Here is a 23,485-nt window from a genome sequence, read left to right as displayed (position 1 = left end):
CTTGGTTGAAGATGACTCGCAAAGCCCATTATTTGATCGATGATAACTCGCTCGACTTTGAATGATTGAATGGAGTAGTTGGGGTTGCAATGGGCAAAACCAAGAATGAATAAGGGGTTGGGGTTGGGATTGGGTATCCCGTATGGGATGGGCTCCAATAAGGGAAAAGTGGGAAAAGAAATAGAGAACCAAAGAGTGTGTTTGACTAAGAGAGAGAGGGAGAAAGAGGGAAGAGAATGGCTGTTAGAGAGAGAATGGCATCAAACCTTTGAAGTATTTGAAATTTGAATGAAAAAGTAAAGCCTGAGAGACAGAAAAATAATAAAAGAGAAGTGTGATCTTAGCCCTTAAAATGTATGCCAAGAAGTGTTATTTCATCATTTAATTTGTGTGCTACGTAGGATAAATGTCCAATTTGTTATATAGATGTATAAGGGACGCTTATTAGCATTTACCTTAAAATTTTAGTAAATAATAACTTAGGGTTAGTTTGACAACATTAAATTTTAGCTTAAAATTTAAATAAGGCCTCGTTTGGGAATAAAATTTTTTAGTAATTTTTTGACTTTTTAGCTAAAATATAATGTAAAAAAACTAATATGTTTGGGATGACTTTTTAATTTTTTACGAAAAGATGTGCAAAAAGTAGAGATAAAAAGGAATCTATGACTTTTTGGTATAGATTGTTAGTTTTTTGATTTTTTTAGCGACTTTTTGACTTTTTAGCTAAAATCACCACTTGCCAAATGAGACCTAAATACTACAAAAAATTAATCACTTCTTTATTTTTTTACGTGGTTTTTTGTTTTGAAAAAATCACTAAAACAATATGAACCTTTATATTGTATTTGGTTGAGGGATTTGTGAAAGAATTTGAAAAAGAAAAAGGAAAGATGTGTAAAATTAGGTGAAATATAAATATATTTTGGTTTTGTTTGGAAAGTTGAATTGACTTATTTTGACAATTTCAGTCATGGCTAAAAAGTTCGTTTGGGCTGTTTTTTTTAACTTTTTTGACATTTATGAGGAAAAAAATAAAATGATTATGATTTGGATGTGACATTTTATTTTATTGATTCTTTAACTTATTTTATATTTTTGTGACTAATTTAGCTAAAAAAATCAATCCAACTCTCATGTTAAATGACACTTTTATTCACATTTCATCAATTTTTAAGGGTAAATTACAAATACACCTCCTGAGATTTGCTTAAAATACAAATTATTCTCTATGGTTTGAAAAATTACAAATACCTCCCTGTTAGAATTTTTTATTTAACAGAATTAATTGAAAAAGTGAAATTTCTAACTATTCACTAATACAATAATAAAATTATTTGAATTATTAATTGAAACAAAATTTTAACATTATTAAATATTGTTAATTAACCTGATAATTTATTAATTAAATGATCTATTTGTTATGAAATTAGAAACCTTATGAGGCATATTGTAATTTCTAGAACTATGATAGGTAATTTGTAATTTAAGTAAACTTCAAGGATAAGGGTGTATTTGTAATTTACTTTTTAAAATTTTATTTTTAAAGTCCAAATCAAACACCAATTTAATAAAGGGTATGACTTCTGTCCAGTCTGGGATCGGATTGGACTGTACTGTTGGGTCCATGGAGGCCCATCACGGGTCCCGTTTTGATAATATGAACCGTTCAATATGTAGAACTCGTCGAGTGCTATGTGCCTGTAAAATATCACGTTGATCGGATATCGATAGCTATGTGATCAAAATAGTTTTTTGTCAACCGTTAATTTGTTCACCGTCTAATTTTTTTAATACGAAATTGATTTAATTATATAACTATCGATATCCGATCAAAGTAATTTTTTACAGGCATATAGTACTCGACGAGTTCTACACATTAATGATTTAAATTATCAAAATAGAATCCGTGATGGATCCTTACAGACCCAATAGTACGATCCTGTCCGATTCCAGACTGGAGAGGAGCCATATCCTTTAATAAACGATAATGTTTGGTAACTCAAATTTTTGTGGCTCAAATGGCTCAATTCTGTCAAAACGACGTCGTTTTACACTCAAAATCTGTCAAAACGACGTCGTTTTAACAGATTTGAACCATTTGAGCCACAAAAATTTGAGCTAGCTAGCATTGTCGTTTAATAAATGCCATCTGTCACGTGATAGGAGGGCGTTCCAAGACCCTCGTGATTCTCCCGCGAATCAAAGACAGTAGTTGCGTCATACCCGGAGTCGTCTGTCTGTTTGTATTCATTTCTTTCATCAACAACTGGAATCGAACCATTCCTTCCTCCATTTTTGCTTGAACAAGCTGCAGAAGAAGAAGAAGAAGAAGAAAGATGAGCAAAGTGGAGGACATGAATTGCATATACAAGAACCCTAACGAGCCCATCGAGTCAAGAATCAAAGACTTACTCTCTCGAATGACCTTGAAAGAGAAGATCGGCCAGATGACTCAGATCGATCGAGGCGTCGCTACTCCTTCCGCCATTCGAGACCTTTCCATAGGTCTCTCTCTCTCTCTCTGGTCATACATATACAACAATCTCTCTCTCTCTCTCTTTCTCTATATATATATATGTATACATTTTGTTGATTTGATCGGCGATTGAACATTGCAGGGAGTATTCTGAGTGCTGGTGGCGGTGGACCGTTCGAAAAAGCAGTGTCGTCGGATTGGGCGGACATGATCGACGGATTCCAGAAGGCGGCGCTGGAGTCTCGGCTCGGGATTCCACTGATCTACGCGACCGACGCTATTCATGGTAACAACAACGTCTATGGTGCCACTGTGTTTCCTCACAACGTCGGCCTTGGAGCCACCAGGTTTGTTGTTGTTGTTGCTGCTTATTTGTTGAATCAATGGCTGAGTTAGAGTGGTAGTAATTGAATGAGAGTAGTATTATATCACAGGGATGAGGAATTGACTCGGAGGATTGGGGTTGCAACGGCTCTTGAAGTTAGGGCTAGTGGCGCTCATTATACTTTTGCTCCCTGTGTGGCTGTAAGTGTTCATAGTTTGTAAATTTATTAGATCACATAGTTCTGTTGTGGATCATATATAATTCCTACTGTGAGTGGCATTCAAGTGATCAAATTAGATTGGGTAAATTCCACGCCCCTCCCCTTAGATTTGAAGAAAATACAATTAGTCTCACACTTTTGACATAATTATACTGTATCCCCTCAAAGTTTTAATTCACATAACACCCAGGTCCCTTTTCATGTGAGTCGTATGGATGAAAAGATAATGTTATCATCTACTTTCTTCTTAGAATATATATTTGTCATTATTTATCTCATTGTCTACCCATCATCTGCATCAGTTTTGATCACTCTAACCTTACTAAAAAAAGAGGTCAGGGTAATTATTCTAAATTTGGTGGGCTAATTGTATTTTTCTCAAACCTTTAGAGAGATGAGTGTAATTTAACCAATTTGATTTGTTGTCAGACCTTCCGCATCAAATTATTAAATACTTTGCTTATTTTCTGATAGGCATTTGGTAACCTTGTTGATCTTAATAACTTGGGCTATTTATGTGATTAATGTTTTTGGATATGTCTTGATCACTTTATGTTTGTATTTGGGACAACTTTAAATGTATTTTACACATTAAAGTTCTAATCTTTAGCTAAACCCTTAGAATTGTAACCAACTAATTAAATTGCACGAACACTATGAATGACATACTATAATGCCATGTTCATCAGGAAAATGCCTAGGCTACTAATCCTCTGTGTGGAGGCAACCTATAGGGTCATTGCTTATCATGAGGTTTTTTTGTTAATATTATGATTGATTTAATATTACTATTTTTTTTTTCTCCAATAAGAATAACATAAATAAGATTCAATGAGTTTCTATAATTCTTTTTTGAGCTCAACCAAGCCTCTTAACACTGGAAGTATTTAATCTTATTCATAACAAGTACAAAATAAAATCACCAGAAAATGTATTTAGGGGTTGTTTGGTTTTTGAGTCGGGCTAAATAATCACAAAAGGACAAAAAAAAAGTCAAAAAATCACAAAAAGCCAAAAATCACAAAAGGACAAAAAAAAATCCACAATTCCAAAGCTAAGGCCTCGTTTGGGAATAGGCTAATTTAGTAACTTTTTGACTATTTGGCTAAAATATGAGCTAAAAATAACTAGTATGTTTGGGATAATTTTTTAAATTTTTATGAAAAGATGTGCAAAAAGTAGAGAGAAAAGAGAATATTTGACTTTTTGGTATGGGTTGTTGGTTTTTTGGCTAATTTAGTAACTTTTTGACTTTTTAGTTAAAAGGGAGAGTTCCCAAACGAGGCCAAAAAAGCCAAAAAAGCCAATCAAGAATACCAAACGAACAAAAAAGTTCCAGACTAAAAAAGTCAAAAAAACCAACAAAAAAAGTCATTGCCAAACGAAGGCTTATAATTTCATGTGAGATTTTTTTTGTGACTCTCTCTCTCTCTCTCTCTCTCTCTTGTACTGACACTATGAGATTTTAATTGAACACCTAGTCATTGGTAGAGTGCACTAGCAAAAAAGAACTCATGTATCGTTAGGTCTTGTTTGGGAAGATGAGTATCATTCTTTCTATTTTTTGCACGTCTTTTCGTAAAAATCCAAAAAGTCAACTAAAATAGCCAATTTCCAAATGGTGCCTTAGTTTGGTTTTATTAATTAAATTGTCAGATTTGTGAGGAAATCCTGAAATTGATCTCAAGAAGATCTAGTGGCTTAATTCTTATATTAATGTGACTAATTATTTCATCTTTTTTCTTATTTGTTTGTGCTTCTTGTCCTTTCTTAAAAGAGTTCTTTTGTCTTGAACAATAGCTGTCGTGCAACTAATTTGAATTGAATGGATTCTGACAGGTATGTAGAGATTCCAGATGGGGAAGATGTTATGAGAGTTACAGCGAAGATACTGAGATTGTTAGAAAGATGACTTCTATTGTTACAGGCTTGCAGGGACAGCTGCCCCAAGGACACACAAAGGGCTACCCTTTTGTAGCTGGAAGGTAGAAAGGAGTCCTTGTTGTGTACCTTTCTAGTTGTGCTTCTCACACAAAAAATGTTCTGCATGTAATTGACATTCACTGCCAAGAAAGTTATACTCAATTTTTAGGGGCGGAATTAGGAGAAGACTATGAAAGGCCATGACCTCCCTCTTTCTGTGAACATTATTGTTTGCTATAGAACTTTAAATATATATATTGTAAGAATTTATGTATTATTGATTGATTTGTTGATATTTTTATTACAATGATTCATGATTCCTATATATAGAAGAGGGTGAGTGTGTAGTAGGTAAGGAGTAGGTGAAGTGGAGGTGGTAGTGGTGTAGTGGGTTAGGTTTAGTGGAGTAGGTGAGGTGGTAGTGGTGTAGTGGGTTAGGTTTAGTGGAGTAGGTTTAAGTGGGTGAAGTAGGTGATAGGTTTTAACAGCCCCCCGCAAACTCAAGGGGGATAGGAACTAGCTAACTTGAGTTTGGAGAGAGTAACAAAACAAGAAAATAGACGAATACATAAAAGAAAAGAGGATAGGAGACACTGTATGGTCGTGTCAGACCATTGGTGAAGACACTGGATGGTAGTGTCATAACGTTGTAGAGGACACTGTATGGGGGTGTCATAACGTTGTAGAGGACACTGTATGGTGGTGTCATAACGGTGTAGAGGACACTGGATGGCGGTGTCAGACCGATGTAGAAGACAGTTTATGGGGTCATGTCGGACCGTTGTAGCAGACAATGTTGTAACAGTAGTTGTGACAGTTTACAGAGTCTTGCTGGACCCTTGTAGAAACTAACCGGAATCAATGTCGGGATAGTTTACAGAGTCTTGTTGGACCCATAAAGGAACTAACCGAAATTAATGTCGGGACAGTTTACAGAGTCTTGTCGGACCCATAAAGGAGCTAACCGGAAGTAATGTCGGGACAGTTTATAGAGTCTTGTCGGACCCATGAAGGAGCTAACCGGAATCAATGTCGGGACAGTTTACAGAGTTTTGTCGGACCCATGAAGGAGCTAACCGGAATCAATGTCGGGACAGTTTACAGAGTCTTGTCGGACCCCTAAAAAGTCGCACCCTCAAAAGGTGTGCCCAATTTATCAAAAGGCGTGCCATCAAAAGGCGAGCGCAAGTCATAAAAAGATGTGCTGGACATGATGGCGAGGCGCGTCACCACATTGGCTTGCGCGCCCGTTTTGTCGTCTGGCGTCAAGTGGCGCGCGATGCGCGGATCGGCCCTGGCTATTTAAACCAAGGGTGAGGCGGAGGCTGTGCAAACCAGTCTGAAACCTCTGAACTCTCGGAGAGCTTGTCTCTAAGAGCTGCAAATCTTGAAACACTTGGTAACCAACCCTGTCTGACAGTACCAATCGGTAATCGCTGTTTCTCTGAAACACTTAGCAACCTAAAAACATGGCCTCGTCTTCCCGTTCAGCTACCCAGAATATGGCCTCTTCGTCCCGTGGTCTGCTCACTCTCTTTCCCGACCTCAACGAGTCAACAAGAGAGATAACTGGTGCGGTGGCCAGTGAACCTCAACCATGCGCCTCTGGTTTTGCTCCGTTGAACTTTCCGATGCGGTCGGTGGAGCAAAAAATGGCGGTGCAAACTGATATTGAGGCCAATCAGTATACTTTGAAGTCATGTGTGGAAACCATGACTGCGGTCACAAACTTGTCGCACCGGCTGCAGAGCAGGACAAATGAGGTGCAACAGTTAAACTCCCAGCTGGCTCTGCTCCAACGCATGTATAAGGATGCGCGAGCAGAGATAAGTGTGCTAAAGACAGAAAACAAGGAGCTGAAGCGGAAGGCCACCGTCATGTTCCGATTTGGAGGTCCGCCATATGCTGTAGTGGAGGAGTAGGTTGGAGTGAACGTGCTCGGTGGAGTGGGAAACACGGAGGCAGCACCGTCAAGGACTGCCCAGGATGGAGGCAAGAAGAAGAGACCGGTGGCAGAGTAGAGAAGAAAAATTCTGCCTGTGGATGTGGTTGTTTGGTTTTTTTTTTTTTTTTTTTTTTTTTTTGGGTGTAAAATGGTGATCGGGGTTGATCCCCGGCATGAAGAAATGACAAGTGTGTGGAATGTTTGTGGTGTTAGTTGGTGTTGTTGTTTTGTTTAAGAATAAAAATAAAATAAAATAAAACAACGGAGAAAGAAAATAGATAAAAATATTTGGGGATGGGTTATATGAAAAACATCGGTGTGATTTTTTTTTTTTTTTTTTGGTGGAATATAAAAAATAATAATAAGATAATGGAAAAAGGGTGATACTCACTAACGAGTTGTAGAATAAGGAAATATTGATGGAAAAAGAAAATAAAATAAAATAAAATAAAATAAAAGTAGGGATAGAAAAAATATATTATAATAAAAAAATATAGATATATATATATTAAAATAAAAGAAAAGTGTGAAATAACGTGGGCGGTGGATGTGTGATAGATGAGAAAAAGAGCGTGGGTTCATATCCCACAGCTGTCACCAACACAAACCTGCAACAAGAAGAATCTTTTGTTGCTTTTCTTATGCATCTTTTGTCTACACACTCTGAGTCTCACGAGATGGAGAGAGAGCCGTGGGTCTCCTTGGTTTGATGCCAGGAGAGTGTAAAAGAAATTGAGAGAGAGAGTAGAATAAATTGGTGAAGCTGTCGAAGGCCAAGCAACGAATATACGTATTTGGGTAAGCCTTCTTGCAATCATGGATTTCATTTGTGAAGAATCATTCCAACCAAACATTGGCAGCTTCCACAGTGTCCAGTACCTCCCATCATAGTATCCTGGCATTCTGCTGTGCTCTCTATGCACATGCCCAACCTTGTCGAATTCAAGGCATGGCACCCATCCCTTTTTGAGCATGTACTCGATCTCCTTCGCGATCGATTCATCCGAGAGAGGCGGGAGATACGACAGTGTCTCAAACTTCTTGTTGTCAATTGGATTCCATGTCTTCATGCAGTGGGTTTTAGAGCCATTAGAGACAGTTTTTCTGGTCCATGCAACTGAATTTTTGACCGGGAAAAGCTTTGATGAGTTGGGTTTCAAGTCAACATAGCTTGATTCATCAACTGGAGCTGCGATGATTCCTGCAGACATGATCTCTTCAAGTGGGTTTTGAAGGCAAAAAACTTGGAGAGAGAGAGAGAACAGAGGAGAGAAGAGCACTGGAAAATGAGCTGGGATGGTCCAGGAATCGAAGCTTCGGCCTCCGCTGAATTCAAGATCTGACTGACTTGAATCACAGAGATGTTATAAGGGCTGTCAAATTGAGCTGGGATGCGGTATAGCCCTTTGGCACCTCAATGGTATAGACTAGAGCATCGGAAAGGTGAGACCAAGGTGAAAGGAGAGGAGGTATGTGTTAGAGGTTTCAATTGGTTGAGGTCCGGCGGGCGGTTAAGGCAAGGTTGCCGCCCGCCAGAAAGCGAAGAGCACCAAGAGCTTAACCTATAGCTCTGATACCATGTAAGAATTTATGTATTATTGATTGATTTGTTGATATTTTTATTACAATGATTCATGATTCCTATATATAGAAGAGGGTGAGTGTGTAGTAGGTAAGGAGTAGGTGAAGTGGAGGTGGTAGTGGTGTAGTGGGTTAGGTTTAGTGTAGTGGGTGAGGTGGTAGTGGTGTAGTGGGTTAGGTTTAGTGGAGTAGGTTTAAGTGGGTGAAGTAGGTGATAGGTTTTAACATATATATATATTGTTTTATATATAAAATGGTCCCAATATAAAAAATATATATGTCATTCTTCTTCCATCTTAAATTCTCTTTCTATTTTACATAAAAAAAAAACTTATTCATCCTATTAGAAATTGCTTCTATGGTATTTAAATTTTTTTTATGTATATATAATTTATATATCATATATATATACATGTTTATTTTGTGTATATGGTGAAAAATTTTATTTTTCTTTTGACCCCTTCGGTAATGAAATCTTAGTTCCGTCCCTGTCAAATTGTTGCACAGGGCCATCACTTTGACATCGGCTGTTTCTTGGATGTTGATCATATTGGAATATTTTTACATTCTAGTTTTTGTGCTCATGCATTGTTTTCTTTTCTTCTCGAGATTAGGTTCTATATTACCTTCAATTTTTATATTCTCAGTTGATATGTTTCCTTGTCAATGAGAAATTTTTAATATTGGTATCACTTATTGAATGGCAGAAAGAATGTCATTGCATGTGCCAAGCATTTCGTTGGAGATGGGGGTACTGACAAAGGCATTAATGAGGGGAATACAATAGCATCGTATGATGAGTTGGAGAGAATCCATATGGCACCTTATCTGGACTGTATTTCTCAGGGAGTTTGCACTGTCATGGCATCATACTCTAGCTGGAATGGAAGGAAACTACACTCTGATCATTTTCTCCTAACACAAGTTTTGAAGGAAAAGCTGGGATTTAAGGTTGTTGGAACTTAATTGCATGGTTTGAGAAATCATTAAATATCATCTTTGTATAATATAGGCATAGTTTCCTGACAAATGCATCCCATTTTTATGGGTAATTTTCAAATATCTCATTCCACGCTTCCATTTTTGCCAATTTTCATCTCTTGTTTTCCTTGTTAGTGCAACTTTGTATCTTACCAGCAGTTCAAAATTTGAAATCATATGATTGAGTTCTGGTTTTCTTTTATCTTTAATTTTTTTAATTTTTATCTTTACCCTTATATTTCATCAATATTCCTATAATATATATGGAATGGCCCCTCAAGTCTTTGAAAAAATCATTATAATCCTTTATTCCATGAATATTCTTATATATATATATATATGGGATGATCCCTAATTATCTCTAATTTCACATATGCCCTGTAATAGTATTAATTCTATGGATTTGAGTTTTTTTTCAAAGATGTTAGCAGGTGAGCAAGTTAGATTACTATTAATGGAAGTTTGATGCTTTTCCATAAGTTTGAACCCCGAACCTACCCCTTCGAAACCAAGGGGTACAACCACTTGAGCTAAGCTCAAGTTTCTATGGATGTGAGTTATAAATCTACTGATTTTTATAAAATGAATAAATAATATTAACAAAATTTCCTAAAATGGCAGTCTAATTAATTGTACACTAATATTCTAGTTATATAGTTCAAAAAAAAAAAAAAAACTACAGAACATAATTGAAATGAATTCAGAAATGGCTGCAATATATTTATTAATTTTCCATATTAAATATTTTTTTCATAATGCTTGTGTAATAGATTATCTTCAAGTAATAATGTATACACTTACATTGGCCTGCCAAACAAAGTTTCTGGTTCGCCCCTGCATGTGTTGTTGGTTTATGGGAATCTAGTTGCTGTAACAAATAAATAAATCTTGTGGTGACATTCTGCTGCAGGGCTTTGTCATTTCTGATTCCGAAGGACTTGACAGACTTTCCCATCCTTATGGATCTAATTATCGAAACTGCGTCTTGTTAGCCATCAATGCTGGAATTGACATGGTAGAAGTTAAACTCTAGTTCCCAAAATCTCAAAATGGAAGGTTCTTTGACTTCTTTCATATAATTCACGTATTTGTTTCTCCCACTACAATATTCGCAGGTGATGGTACCTCATAGGTATGAATTATATCTAGAGGATTTGACATATCTAGCAGAATCGGGGGAGATTCCTATTTCCAGAATTGATGATGCTGTTGAACGGATCCTGAGAGTGAAATTTGTTGCTGGACTTTTTGAATATCCTCTGACTGATAGATCTTTGCTAGATACAGTTGGTTGCAAGGTAGGCTTTTTTTTTCCAAAATTAGATACATTGTTTATTGACCTCACCATACAATATACACTTTGACGTAAACAAAAGAATAATCTCATTTTTGTCTGAGCTGAACTAGTTTGTAATGTATCCATTTTGTTCCGTTTTTTAGAGTTAATAATTACTATTTTTACTTCTCCATATTTTTATGGTTTCCCAACATCACAACAAATTGGTTATTGGTGTCTTTCGTTTGAGAATTTGAATACAGTAAGATTTATTATTTGTAATAGCATCATTAATCATTTTCTTTTGAATAAATTTGAGATCTTATGTCTTTTCAAGACTTTTGAACAGGTACTTCACACAATTAGAAGATATATGTAACTTAGGTATGTGTGCACGCCTTTGCGTCTCATCCAAGTTCACATGGGGCTAGCAGCTTCCCAATTTCGTAGACAGATGAACTTTAGTATGAAATAGGGCTTTTTCGTTCTTTTAATATTATTATATCTTTTAGAATATATGATGCATATTTATATATTCCCATCATCAGCAATCTGGTTTCCATCTGGCATGATCTCTGATTCCATGACAGCATTTAGGAGAAGTTAAAAAGAGGAACGAGAAGCATTTTTTTCTCTAGTGATTGTATGCTATGCAACTACCACTTGAGACACTAGATGATTTGGAGTGTTTTGCTTGTTGAAGTGTACTTTACTAGTGGCAAGAGGCAGTTGGGAGATAACCGCCTTGATATGCTCAAAATTCATTCCAAATATGGGGCTGATGAATCTTAATTAAAAGCTAGAAACAGTTTTAGTATCGATTTATTCCAAATATGGGAGCGATGAATCTTAATTAAAAGCTAGAAACAGTTTTTGTATCAATTTACACAAACATTTCGAACAATCACAATCATTGGTTGTAGAATTGGTTCATGTGCTTCTATGATCCTTTACACTTGTTATACTCTATGCAAAATTCTGTATTTTTAAGCGCAATTAATTGCCTCTAGTACTTTGTGTTAATTGTTATTAGTCATACGATTCTAGCCAACTGGAGTTCAGACTTAAAGACAGTTTATCTTTATGATATTGCTTCAGCTGCATAGAGAACTAGCACGTGAGGCGGTTCGCAAGTCCGTGGTTTTGTTAAAGAATGGAAAGGATCCAAAGAAACCGTTTCTTCCTTTAAACAAGAATGCTGAAAGAATCCTCATTGCTGGAACACATGCTGATAATCTTGGATATCAGTGTGGAGGGTGGACAGCTACTTGGATGGGAGACAGTGGCCGAATTACTATTGGTATGTAATTATGTGGCAATAGGCCTAACACACATCCTACTAGCAGATTCTTGATCCACAATTGAGCAATGCTAGGTACACTGAATTCATACACAAAAGCATACCCAAAATATTTAATGTATGGTCTGGATTCACTTCCGATGTTCATTTCGCCATACAAGATTTGAATCTTAACCTCGTTTTCAGTTTTCAAATACACTTTTTGAGTTTTTTGTTTTTTATTTTTCGTATTTTTGTCTCTTTATAGTGAACTTTTTTAATAATTTAATTAATTTAAAATAAAAAAAACTTTTTAGATGCATCTAAAATTTAAAAAAATTTGTGATCAAATCCTTAAAAAATTCACTAATTACAAAAAATACAAAAATTCAGTACATATGCATATGAAAACTGTGCACATAGCTTTACTGTTCTCAACTTGAAAACAATTAATGATTGACACGGTTTCAACTTATGCTGGTGGTGATGAGAAAAATAAAAAGGCACAGAATCTTCATAGCACATTGACACATGCATGTTCATGCACATACCTAGTACCTACATAAAAGCACAGATTGTACAAAATTATGGGATGCATTTGGCCCTTAGTTTTATTTTTTGAGTTGGTTTGACCTGACTGCTCTTCCATATGTGAAGGACTGTAAAATATACCCTTCGGGATCATTTGGTTCCGGGAATTGAGTTATTCCTTTAGAATTGACTAATTCAAATTCCATGGATTTGTAAATGAGTTTATTCAAAAATTTGTGTTGGGCATTGAATAGAATCGATTGTAAATATTTCAACTTCATATTAGGTAGTTCTATGTTTTCATAAACTAAAACATATGTAAAATTTTGAGTTCTTACATTTTATACAGCCAAATATCTAATTATCTAATTTGTCAATGCACCACTTCTAAGATTGTCGAATTCACATGTTTTGGTCAACCAACGTGCCCTTATGCTCTATTTGTATCACTAGAATAAGATTGAATGGAATGATTATTCCTTCAGCTTCCCTATGAAATGATTCATTCCCTTACAATGGTGAATGATGACTCTATTTACATTGCATTTTTTTTTTTATAGTTAACCAAACTTGAGAATGGACATATTGATGGAATGATCATTCTATTCCATTCTATTCTAGTGCACCAAATACTACCTTGGTGTTTTCTGTTGACTGTAGAACAATCCATATTTACCACTTGAATATATCTTACTGGGCTTACATTGTACCTTTTATAACTGGAGAACCGGGTAGCAGGCATCACATTCCCCTTCATTGTTCTAAATTTGCCCCCTGCTACAACAAGAAAAGAGAATTTTTTTTTTTGTTTCTGTGAATAAGTCTAAAATTTTACTTGAGCATTAAATGCATGTTTAAGATTAGACTGATGGGAATGTTGACAATTTTAGGCACAACCATTCTAGACGCTATTAAATCAGCAGTGGGAGAAAAAACAGAATTGGTGTACGAGCAACACCCATCAGCAGACATCTTTGCAAGTCAAGATTTCTCTTTTGCTATTGTAGCTGTGGGTGAAGGTCCATACGCTGAACATGCTGGTGACAATTCAGATCTTATAATCCCTTTTAATGGAGCCGAACTGATTAGCTCAGTTGCTGACAGAGTTCCCACATTGGTGATTCTGATCTCTGGAAGGCCCTTGGTTTTAGAGCCATGGCTCTTGGAAAAGGTAGATGCTATCATGGCTGCTTGGTTGCCTGGCAGTGAAGGAGAGGGAATAGCAGATGTTATCTTTGGAGATCACCAGTTCCAAGGACAACTTCCTATGACCTGGTTTAAAAGAGTTGAACAATTGCCAATTCATTCCGGGGAGAACTCATATGACCCTTTGTTTCGCTTTGGCTTTGGGTTAACGACCAATGACAAGAAGATTTCAAACTGATCAGTCTTGATGGGCCGGCAAGTACCAAAATTTCCCAGTTGGATGGTAAACTTCTGTCTGCACTATTGATTGCATGTTTTAATCCACTTGTTGCATACCCTACTGATATTCGTTCTACATGTTCTTAGTCATAATTATTGTATCTTTGTTGGCATATCTCAGGATTTTGGGGTTGTTCATGAGATTCTGGGAAAGGTTAATCATTCTGGCAATAATCAGTTGCATATGCATGAGACTTGGCCTGGCTTGAGGCCCTTTTGATAGATATGATGTTTTATGGCCATAGTATTATGTCCTTTCTGATTTGAAGAGATGCCTTGGATTTATCAAAATTATAGTGTATAATATACTGTAATTGCTTGAGGGCATCAATCTTGAAGGTTTGAATTATGTTAGATGGCATGGAGATATAGAGTGCATCTTTTCGTTTCCCTCCTTGTATTCTCCACCTTGTATTCTTTTCTTCCATAGGTTTTGAGCAGCTCCAATGGGGCTGCCATTATATTCCCTAGAACGTGGATCGTTTCGGTACACGGAATGGAAATGTAATACGTCACATGTTTTAAAATGTGGTACAATAGGAGTAGACTTGTATATATCACACTTAAGAATTTAAGGTACTTTTAGAATAATTTTCTTTTGGCAATTAAGTATCCAATAAAATTTTGAATTAATTATCTACTAGTCTTATTTACAAATGTTATGGTAGCGCAGGTCTTATTTAAGATTTTTTGAATTAATAAATCCTATTTAATAAAATTGAGATTATTATCAGTTTTTTTCAATTTTTAAAACTAAGAACATTATCAATTTTGCATAGTAATGTTTCAGATAATTATTTTACCAACTGATGAAAAATAATGGAAAAGATTAAATGTTTCACTAATTGCATAAGATTAAATGTTTTTGTCTTTTTACTTATTAATTTGATTCAATTATCCAATAAAACTAAGAAGATTATTAGTTTTTTTCAGTTTTAAAACTGAGAACGTTATCAATTTTTTCATTAATTTTTTTTTTATTATTATAATTTTGCACATCAATGTTTCATCATCAGGTTCTTTTATAGATACAAAATTTGTAGTTTTGCACCCAAAAAAAAAAAAAATTCATTTTTTTCAAAAAAATAAAACAAAAAAAATTCAATATGTTTGGTTTCAATTTTTTGGATTCAATATTTTAGAAATTGAAGTTTTTTTTTTCGTATTTTTTTAGTGAATATTTTAAAGATTTTAAGTAATTTTTTATTCTTTGGAATGTATTTAAAAAGTAAAATATTTATAATTTTTTTTAAAATTTAATAAATACACAAGAATATGAAAATATACTGAATTTTAGTTTTTTATTTTTTATTTTTTTGCATTTAGTGAATTTTTTAAATATTTTTATTCACAAATATTATACTTTTTAAGTGTATTTAGACATAATTTTTTTTATTTTAAGTTTTTTCAATTTGAAAGTTATTATTTTAAAATTTTAAAAATTAAAATAAATGTCAAATTATCATGTTCTTTTACATATAATCATAAATGATGAACAATCGTTGTTTTTAAGGTAATTTAGACTATTAAAAATGTAATGAGACTTGAAAGTCTAAAAATTATAGTTAGGACTTAATGGAGTGTAAGTTCATAAATTAGGATTTGTGTATAAATGTTCTTAAAATTTTTTCTTCTTCTTTTATGTAGCAAATTGTTTCTATAAAAATTATGATCCATTTTTGATTTTTTATTTTGTCAAAACTTAGCTGACCTTAGATTTTAATTCATATATTGTTTTTTTTTCCTCCTAAATTAATATTTAAAGAAATATATTGGAAAATTTTTTGGAGATCGCTTCAAATCACTAAATTTATCGTTTTAAAAAGAAAATATACCACATTTTAAAACGTGCGTGTAAATACATAATTTGTTAAGATATTAATATTTTGTGATACTATAGAGCTGCTATTTGAGCTGCCGTAACTATATTAGGGGTGTTTGTTTCAGTTTTTCAGAGTCAACTTATGGCTTTTAGTTTTGAAAAAGTTATTTTGGACTGTTTGGTTAAACTTATTTCAAACAGCTTCTGATTCTAACAACTTATTTTAACTCAAAAAAGCTGATTCTGAGAAGCTGCTCACCCATTGTTTCTGATTATCAGCTTCTGCTGTGGACATGTTAATTTATGGTTATACTCTTAAATTTTTTTATTTTTTATTTTTTTAAAAATAGAAAAAGACTCAAATGGATTATAAATTATTATTATTATTATTATTATTATTTATGAGAAATGTAGACAAACAAAAAATAAAAATTAATTGAAAAAAGTTATTTCACAGCTTATTTAACAAACACTACTCAGCAACTTAAATCTATAATCCAACAGCTACACCAAACAGATTAACAACTTCTGATTAAAGTCATAATGTATAATCTGTTAAGATATAATGTATAAATTATTTTAACAACTATACGAAACGGGGCTGCAACTGGCTGCTCCAATGGAGTTGCCAGATTTTGATATTGCTATGGGTGGACCCTTTTTCTCTTATTGGTAACTGTATTATAGCAACTGGCTACTTAATGGGGTTGTCATCTAAGCTGCCAAATTTTGACAGACCCTTTTTTTCTTATTGATCTAGATGAGTGTCAGGCTTTTTGATTTTATGAGTGTCAGTTTTAGAATCTCTTTTTGTGAGTTTCGGTTTTTGCAAGTAGTGAACTCTGGAAGGGAAAAACAGTTGGTTTTTGATAGATATCTATCGTGGTAAAAAAATAGCTTTGTAAAAATTTTGAGTTAAATTAGACACAATATTTGGTTTTGCCATTTTTTGACAATGGATTTAACTCATGATTGGAAGGGAGGTCCTATAAGGTCTAAGCCAATTTTTAGCTTTAGCGCGCCTTATTTGACATTTGAATAATGCTTGGACTCCCTTTTGGGGGTCACCCCCTCACCCCTTTGCCATGTGGCAGGGGGTGATTGGAGGAGCAGGAAAAAAAAGAAAAAAAGAAAGAAAAGGTAACCAATGAGAGAGAGAGGGGGTCAAAGGGGGTGACATTTAGCATTGAAGATGCGTTTATAGGAGCCCCCAAGAGATTATCATCATATCTCTGGGCCAAAGGTGGCTGTTTTTTTTTTTTTGAGAACAGCCAAAGGTAGTTTTAGACATGCTTCCAAACACAACCCCTCACTCAGCCTTTCCCTCTCTCTCTAGCTATGAATTATGGCATCAGGCATAATTAACCGAAAGCAATTTTTTTTTTTTTTTGTTCAAGAATTAGAATATTGTTGACCAGAGAGAGAGAGAGAGAGAGAGAGAGAGAGTCGTGGTTGTGAATAGTTAATGGAGATGTAGATTGAAAATTAGAATAAAGTGGGGAAGGTGCTTTGGCTACGCAACTTGGTTGCAGAAAAGGCTTCTGCTTTTGGAAAAGGAAAAGTTTAGTTAAGTTTGTCACTTTACTGTTGTATATGTGATGACACCATGTATATTAATCACTATCCTCTCCTGTTGCCTTAAATTCCTTGCTTAACGGTTGAGACTGAATATACCTTGTGCAAAATGGCACGGACGCTCACTGCCCTTTTTCATGATAGTTGCACCAACGATGCTAATACTAACTGAAAAAAAGGTGGAAACTTTTACTAGTAATTTGAACAAATTTAAATTAGCAAAAAACAAAATAAAATTGGAAACTATGTTATTTTGGAGGGCATACTTGAATGCATCGGTAAGGTTGCTTTATTGTATTATTGAGGCCCTGTTCGGCAAGTTGTTTTTTTAAATTTTTTTGATTAAAATAATCAATAAAGATAAAATAAATTAAAATAGTTAATAAAATAAAATATCACATTTAATTTATAATAATAATATTTTTTTTTTATCACAACCATCAAATTAACCATAAAAAATTAACTATTTTTCAAAATACAACTATTTTAACTAGACTAAAATAATTAAAAAGTCAAATAGTTAATTAAAATAGTAAACTTTCCAAACAAGGTCCGAGTGTTATGAATTTTCTATTGTGATCTAGGTGTTAGGAATTTGAAATACAAAGGCTCCATTTGGTTTAAGTTTAGAATCATAATTTGAGTATTGAGTTGTATTTTGAAAGATAAGTTTTTAAAATGAGTTTTGAATAAAGAAAATTTGTTTGGTTATATGTTTTGAAATTGTTTTGGGTTTATTTTTTTAGAGTAAATATTTTTTATTATAAATATTTTTTTTAATACGCGTTGTATTTTCTATATTTGTGAGTTGTATTTTTTTAAAATAAATTTAAAATATTTATTTTATTTTATTTTAAATATATAATTTTTATTTTAAATTTTTTCTTATTTTTTATTTTAAATATTTTATTTATTTTTTAAAATTTAAATTTTTTTTGGATCGGCCACGTATATGTAAATCATAACAAATTATTTGGTTAATACTTAAAAAAATAACAAAATATTTTTCTTCAAAAATAAAAATAAAAATTAAATTAAATTTTAAAGAACAAAATAAAAAAAAATATTTTAAAAATAAAATTTTAAAAAGAGTTTTAAAAAGAGTTTAATTATGAATTTAGAAAAGAATTTTGATTTGAATGCTTGATTATAAATTTAAAATTTTTTTGATTGAAATTATGATTTTAAAATAAAACCAATCACTTTTGCATATGAAGTAAGAATGCTTACATGTAATACTCTCCAAATTGTACAATGACAAGTGTATTAGGCTATGTTAGAGTAGCTTATTTGCCTAACTATTTTGTTGAATCAAAAAAGGCAAGGGCAGTAGGCTGCTCTTTTGGTACGATACTATTCAATAACAAAACAATGATGTTTTGTCGGGCCCAATATGCCTTCCAACATTTTCGAGGTTGGATCATCGGTCGTATTTTTATGTGGCCTTCTCTGTCGCACATTTAAAATGATGTCATTTTGGTGTTTTTATTTTTTACTTTTCTTCTTCTTCTTACTTTTTCTTTTCAGCCCGTTTGATTGATTGGTTTCTTCAAAATCTTTGGTTCTTTACAGAGAGTGTTTCCACTGAATACATGGATCCTCATATCAAACTTCAAGCTAGCTTACAACATGCTTCATCGCCCGGACGACACATTCAATCATGATCTAGCACTTAGAAGGAAAAAAGAAGGAAGAAAGAAAATATTTAAAAGGAAAAAATTAGAAACAGAGGCAAGCGTGTAGAGAGAAGAATGAAGGAAGAGGCATCACCGAAAAATTATTAGAAGGAAAGGTCAGCCAAATTGATACCTGTGCAACTCGATCGAACTCATGAATAACCAGATTAGACGGAAAATTATTTCATTTGGTTTGAGATTTTATTAGATATGTGGGTCTTTATGTGATTTGTTGCAGATTTGAGATTGCATCTATATTGAATCTATATTTGAGAAGCTTGTAGGTTTGCAATTTTTCTTTTCGGGTTTGAATCTTGGTTTATTTTCTAGTGGGTGTGATTTGGTAGTTTTTAGAGAGAGAAAAGAGAAAGAAGAAGGAGATGGAGAAGAAGAGGTGGTGGGTTTGGTTTGTAGATTTGAGATTGCATCTATATTGAATCTATCTTTGAGAAGTTTGTGGGTTTGCAAATTTTCTTTTTGGGTTTGAATCTGGGTTTATTTTGTAGTCGGTGTGATTTGGTAGTTTTTAGAGAGAGAAGAGAGCAAGAAGAAGGAGATGGAGAACAAAAGATGGTGGGTTTGGTAGTTCTGTAGATAGAAAGGAAGAAGAAGGAGATGGAGAAGAAGAGGTGCGAAAAGGGGCTGAAAACGAGATGGCTATGAATGAGTTCTGCTTTTTAGATACATTAAGACATAGCAATGGATGGCTATGGAGAAGAAGAGGTGCGAAAAGGGGCTGAGAAGTAAAAAAACACACCAAAACGACGTCGTTTTGGATGTACGGCAGGAAAGGCCGCAGGAATGTGCAGCCGACGATTCGAACTCAACATTTTCACTACTGGGGTTTAAACTCTGCCAGAGACGGGCTTTGGTGGAAGAGCATCATTAGTACTTTCTTGTCTACCTATTGAGGGTTCACCCATTTCATTGCTTTGCGACTCTCTTCTCCATATCCTTAGGAGTAAAAGTCAACCCAAATTAATAATAATAGGATTCGTTTGGAAAAGGAATTGACTTTTTGGCTTCTTAACTTTTTTAACTATTTTAACTTAAGGTTAAAAGTTTGATTTGAGAAGGATTTTTAGTTTTTTGACTTTTTTGATTTTTTTGGGAGAGAAAAAATATAATGATTATAAGTTGGATGCAATATTTTATCTTATTAGGTTAAAAAGTATATTTAGTTTTTTTGTGACTATTTTAGCAAAAAAAATCCTCAAAATCTAACTTCCCAAATATAGGCATAATAAATGATGCTTTTATTAACCCAGGGGTGGGTGGCATTTTGGTTAAAGTTTGGGGTTTAAGCTCCTAGGTCACAGGTTCAATTCCCTCCCGGGCCAATCTCTTGGGCGAAGCACAGTTGGTTAGGAGGTTGGATCTCAAGTTGTCTAATCAGTACTTGGTGTGAGTTCAATACTCCCCCGCTGTGCGAGTCCTGACTTAAGCGGAGCTTGTCTTGGGAGGTCGGGGCAAGTTCTCAGGTTATAGTCTCCTCGTTTGGAACGGCTAACAGGACACCCTAGTGATCTCTGCAAGGGGCGTTGGAGGTTGAGGCAAGTTCTTAGGTTATAGTCTTCTCGCTCGGAACGGCTAATAGGAGACCCTGGTGATCTCTGCAAGTCTGGTGATCTCTGCAAGGGGCGCTGGAGGTCGGGGCAAGTTCCCAGGTCTCCTCACTCGGAACGGCTAACAGGACACCCTGGTAATCTCTGCAAGGCAAGGGGTCGGGGCAAGTTCCCAGGTCTCCTCATTCGGAACGGCTAACAGGACACCCTGGTAATCTCTGCAAGGGACATTGCCTTGAATCTTCATGAGGGTAGGGAGGATTTTCCTGTAATGACAGAACACTCTGGTGATCTCTGCAAGGGGAGCTGGAGGTCGGGGCAAGTTCCTAGGTTATAGTCTCATCGCTCGGAACGGCTAACAAGACACCCTAGTAATCTCTATAAGGGGCATTGCCTTGAACCTGCGTGAGGGTAGGGAAGATTTTCTTGTAACAAAAGAAAAAAAAATGATGCTTTCATTGACTTACTGAACACAATACTTAAAGATTGCAACAATCAAACCACCAAAAATCTCAGATGAGTTACGAGGTTAGGGCAACAAGATTTTATGATTTTATCTTCTTATTTTATAAAAGGACATATATTAAATGTGATCCAGCATGAATCTTACTTTGTGCTACATATATATCACTTTAGACTAGTATAATCGTCAACTAATGCTCCTACATGCAGGATCTTCTTCTTTCTAAAAGGGATCCCTTGGGAAATATCTTCGAAAGAAGATAGATAATCTAACAAAACAAAAACAAAAACAAAAACAAAAACAAAAAGAAGACAGAGAGAGAGAGTGAGAGAGCATATGATTCTTGAATTAGTGGAAGGTTGAATCAGCTTCGACTCAAGGTTGCAGGTCAAACATGGTCAACCGACCTATTTTTGTGAACAGTAATACAAGGGAGGGCCAATAATTCTCTGATCTTACAATTCTGTCTCTATATTTCAAAATATTCAATTTAATGGTACTAAATTTTTTGAAATAGAAGGATGGGTAGTGTTTGGGTATGCAACTCCTTAAGGTTGCATATCGTATGCAATCTTTTTTATGAGTTTATTTACGAAAAATTTGTATTAATTTACGTATTTTTTTGAGACTATTTGCGTGAGTTTGCGAAAATTTATGTGATTTTGTGTTTTTCAAAATTTTTATGAGATTACTTGGGCAAATTTATGTTAGTTATGCGTTTTTACTAGATGACTTATGTGAGTTCATAAAAACTTACGTGATTTTGTAATTTTTAAAACTTTTATAAGTTCACTTACAAAGAATTTGTATTAACTTATGCATTTTTGTGAGATTATTTATGTGAATTTGTGAAAATTTACTTGTTTTTGTGATTAAAATTTTTATGAGTTTACTTACGCGAAATTGTATTAATTTATGCATTTTTTAAAAATAATTTATGTGAGTTTGTGAAAAAATTAAAAAAATACATAATAGAAGTACATATGGGTTGCAAAACCATATGAAATGCACACCTGAGATAAATTTTTATTGTATTAATTTATTCATTACATATATCTCTCTTTCATATATATCACAAATGTATATAGGAAATTTAGAAACACTTTTTTAATCTTTTTTTCACTTTTTCAAGATACTTTTGTGGTGGGATGGAAAAATATGCTTCTATTTCCCCCTTGAAGGTTATGGAGATTTCCTTTGCTTTGCTTGCACAACACAAGAGACACCGGAAACTGGCAGGGATTCCGCCTAGTAAGTTCTCCGATGATCAAGTTAGCCATCTCTGAGGGAGTTTTTGACATCTATTTGAGTGATTAGATATTGCATATCTTAGTTATGAGTGCTTTTTTCCTATTCATAGAATTCTACTCGTCCTTCTTTAATAATGAATATACAGTGGCTGAGATTCTCTGTGATTTTCCTTTTGATGGGACCTATTCCTATATGCTTTTTGTCCTTTCATACCTTCTTTTCTATTTCTAGAAGGTTCGCTGTGTTTGGTTGAGGGATTTGGGGAGGGATTTGGGGAGGGAAAGGGAAAATGTGTGTGAAATTATATGAAATATAAGCATATTTTATTCACATTTCACCTATCTTTTCCATTTCTCTTTTTAAATCCCTCCCCAAATCTCCCAATCAAACACAGCATAACGGCACCCTCTCATTCCATCACATGCCGTCGATGTCTGAATATGGTCGCTTCTACTCAACATCCTTAGCTTACTCATTGGCAAAGATGGTATGCCGCTTCTACTCGACACCCTTAGGTTACTCATCAGCAAAGATGGTATGCCGATGTTCATGCTGCAGACCGTGCGCTCCATCAGCATATCGTAGATTTTTCTTCCGCTCCCACAACTTTCTATCACATTTTCGATGTCAACAAATATCTTACGAACACTAGATAGCATTTACCTACTACAGAAATCCTAGAGTGCCCAACTTCCCTGTGACTCAAGTCGATTTGGAAATGCGTGCCCAATGGCACGGTCACTTATTAGTTCCAAACGATTGGTTCAATATTAGTGTAATAAACGCACATATTACATAAAGTGCACAAACTAGCGAAGAGTTCCATTTTGTGTAAAAAGTGTGAAAAATAATAGCTCAGTCCAAAATTCCCTCTGGATTAGTAGACATAATTTTAAGTATTCTATCAGTTGGGCATAATAGATTTTTGACTGAAAAACACTACAAGCAACAACTGTTTAGAGAGTATAACCTCCACTAGGCATGAGCATTTTTGAGAATAAAGATGGTGATTTTGGACAAATTATGAAGATCACTAGAAAGACACAAGATAATTTGACCCCCAAGAAATGTCTTATCTCTCTCTTCGTCCTCTAAAACGTATTTTCTCTTAATTCGTCCACACTATTTGAATTTAAAATTTAAAGAAAAAAAATCAAATAGCGTGTCA

At 34.4% G+C, this 23,485-nt stretch overlaps 1 protein-coding gene across 1 annotated transcript; it reads left to right on the top strand.

Annotated features, from left to right (window-relative positions):
• Window positions 1–2,160: 2,160 nt before the first annotated feature.
• On the top strand, window positions 2,161–14,601 carry LOC114323785 (uncharacterized). Its single transcript, XM_028271467.2, has 10 exons — window positions 2,161–2,508; window positions 2,622–2,826; window positions 2,914–3,004; window positions 4,864–5,009; window positions 9,181–9,424; window positions 10,365–10,469; window positions 10,570–10,752; window positions 11,829–12,030; window positions 13,431–13,969; window positions 14,087–14,601. The coding sequence occupies exons 1-9, from the start codon at window positions 2,340–2,342 to the stop codon at window positions 13,922–13,924; spliced, it is 1,839 nt and encodes a 612-aa protein (XP_028127268.2). The 5' UTR covers window positions 2,161–2,339; the 3' UTR covers window positions 13,925–13,969; window positions 14,087–14,601.
• Window positions 14,602–23,485: the final 8,884 nt, after the last annotated feature.

This window comes from Camellia sinensis, chromosome 3, assembly GCF_055761805.1.
Source record: "Camellia sinensis isolate YWXY chromosome 3, ASM5576180v1, whole genome shotgun sequence".
Taxonomy (NCBI): Eukaryota; Viridiplantae; Streptophyta; class Magnoliopsida; order Ericales; family Theaceae; genus Camellia; species Camellia sinensis.
This window is presented reverse-complemented; position numbering and strand designations above follow the sequence as displayed.

Bases quoted from the DNA above. Each gene is read 5' to 3' on its own strand.
- LOC114323785 (XM_028271467.2), top strand. From the start codon at position 2,340: ATGAGCAAAGTGGAGGACATGAATTGCATATACAAGAACCCTAACGAG. The intron at 2,509-2,621 runs GTCTCTCTCTCT...TGAACATTGCAG, and splicing joins CATTCGAGACCTTTCCATAG to GGAGTATTCTGAGTGCTGGT. The intron at 5,010-9,180 runs GTAGAAAGGAGT...ATTGAATGGCAG, and splicing joins TACCCTTTTGTAGCTGGAAG to AAAGAATGTCATTGCATGTG.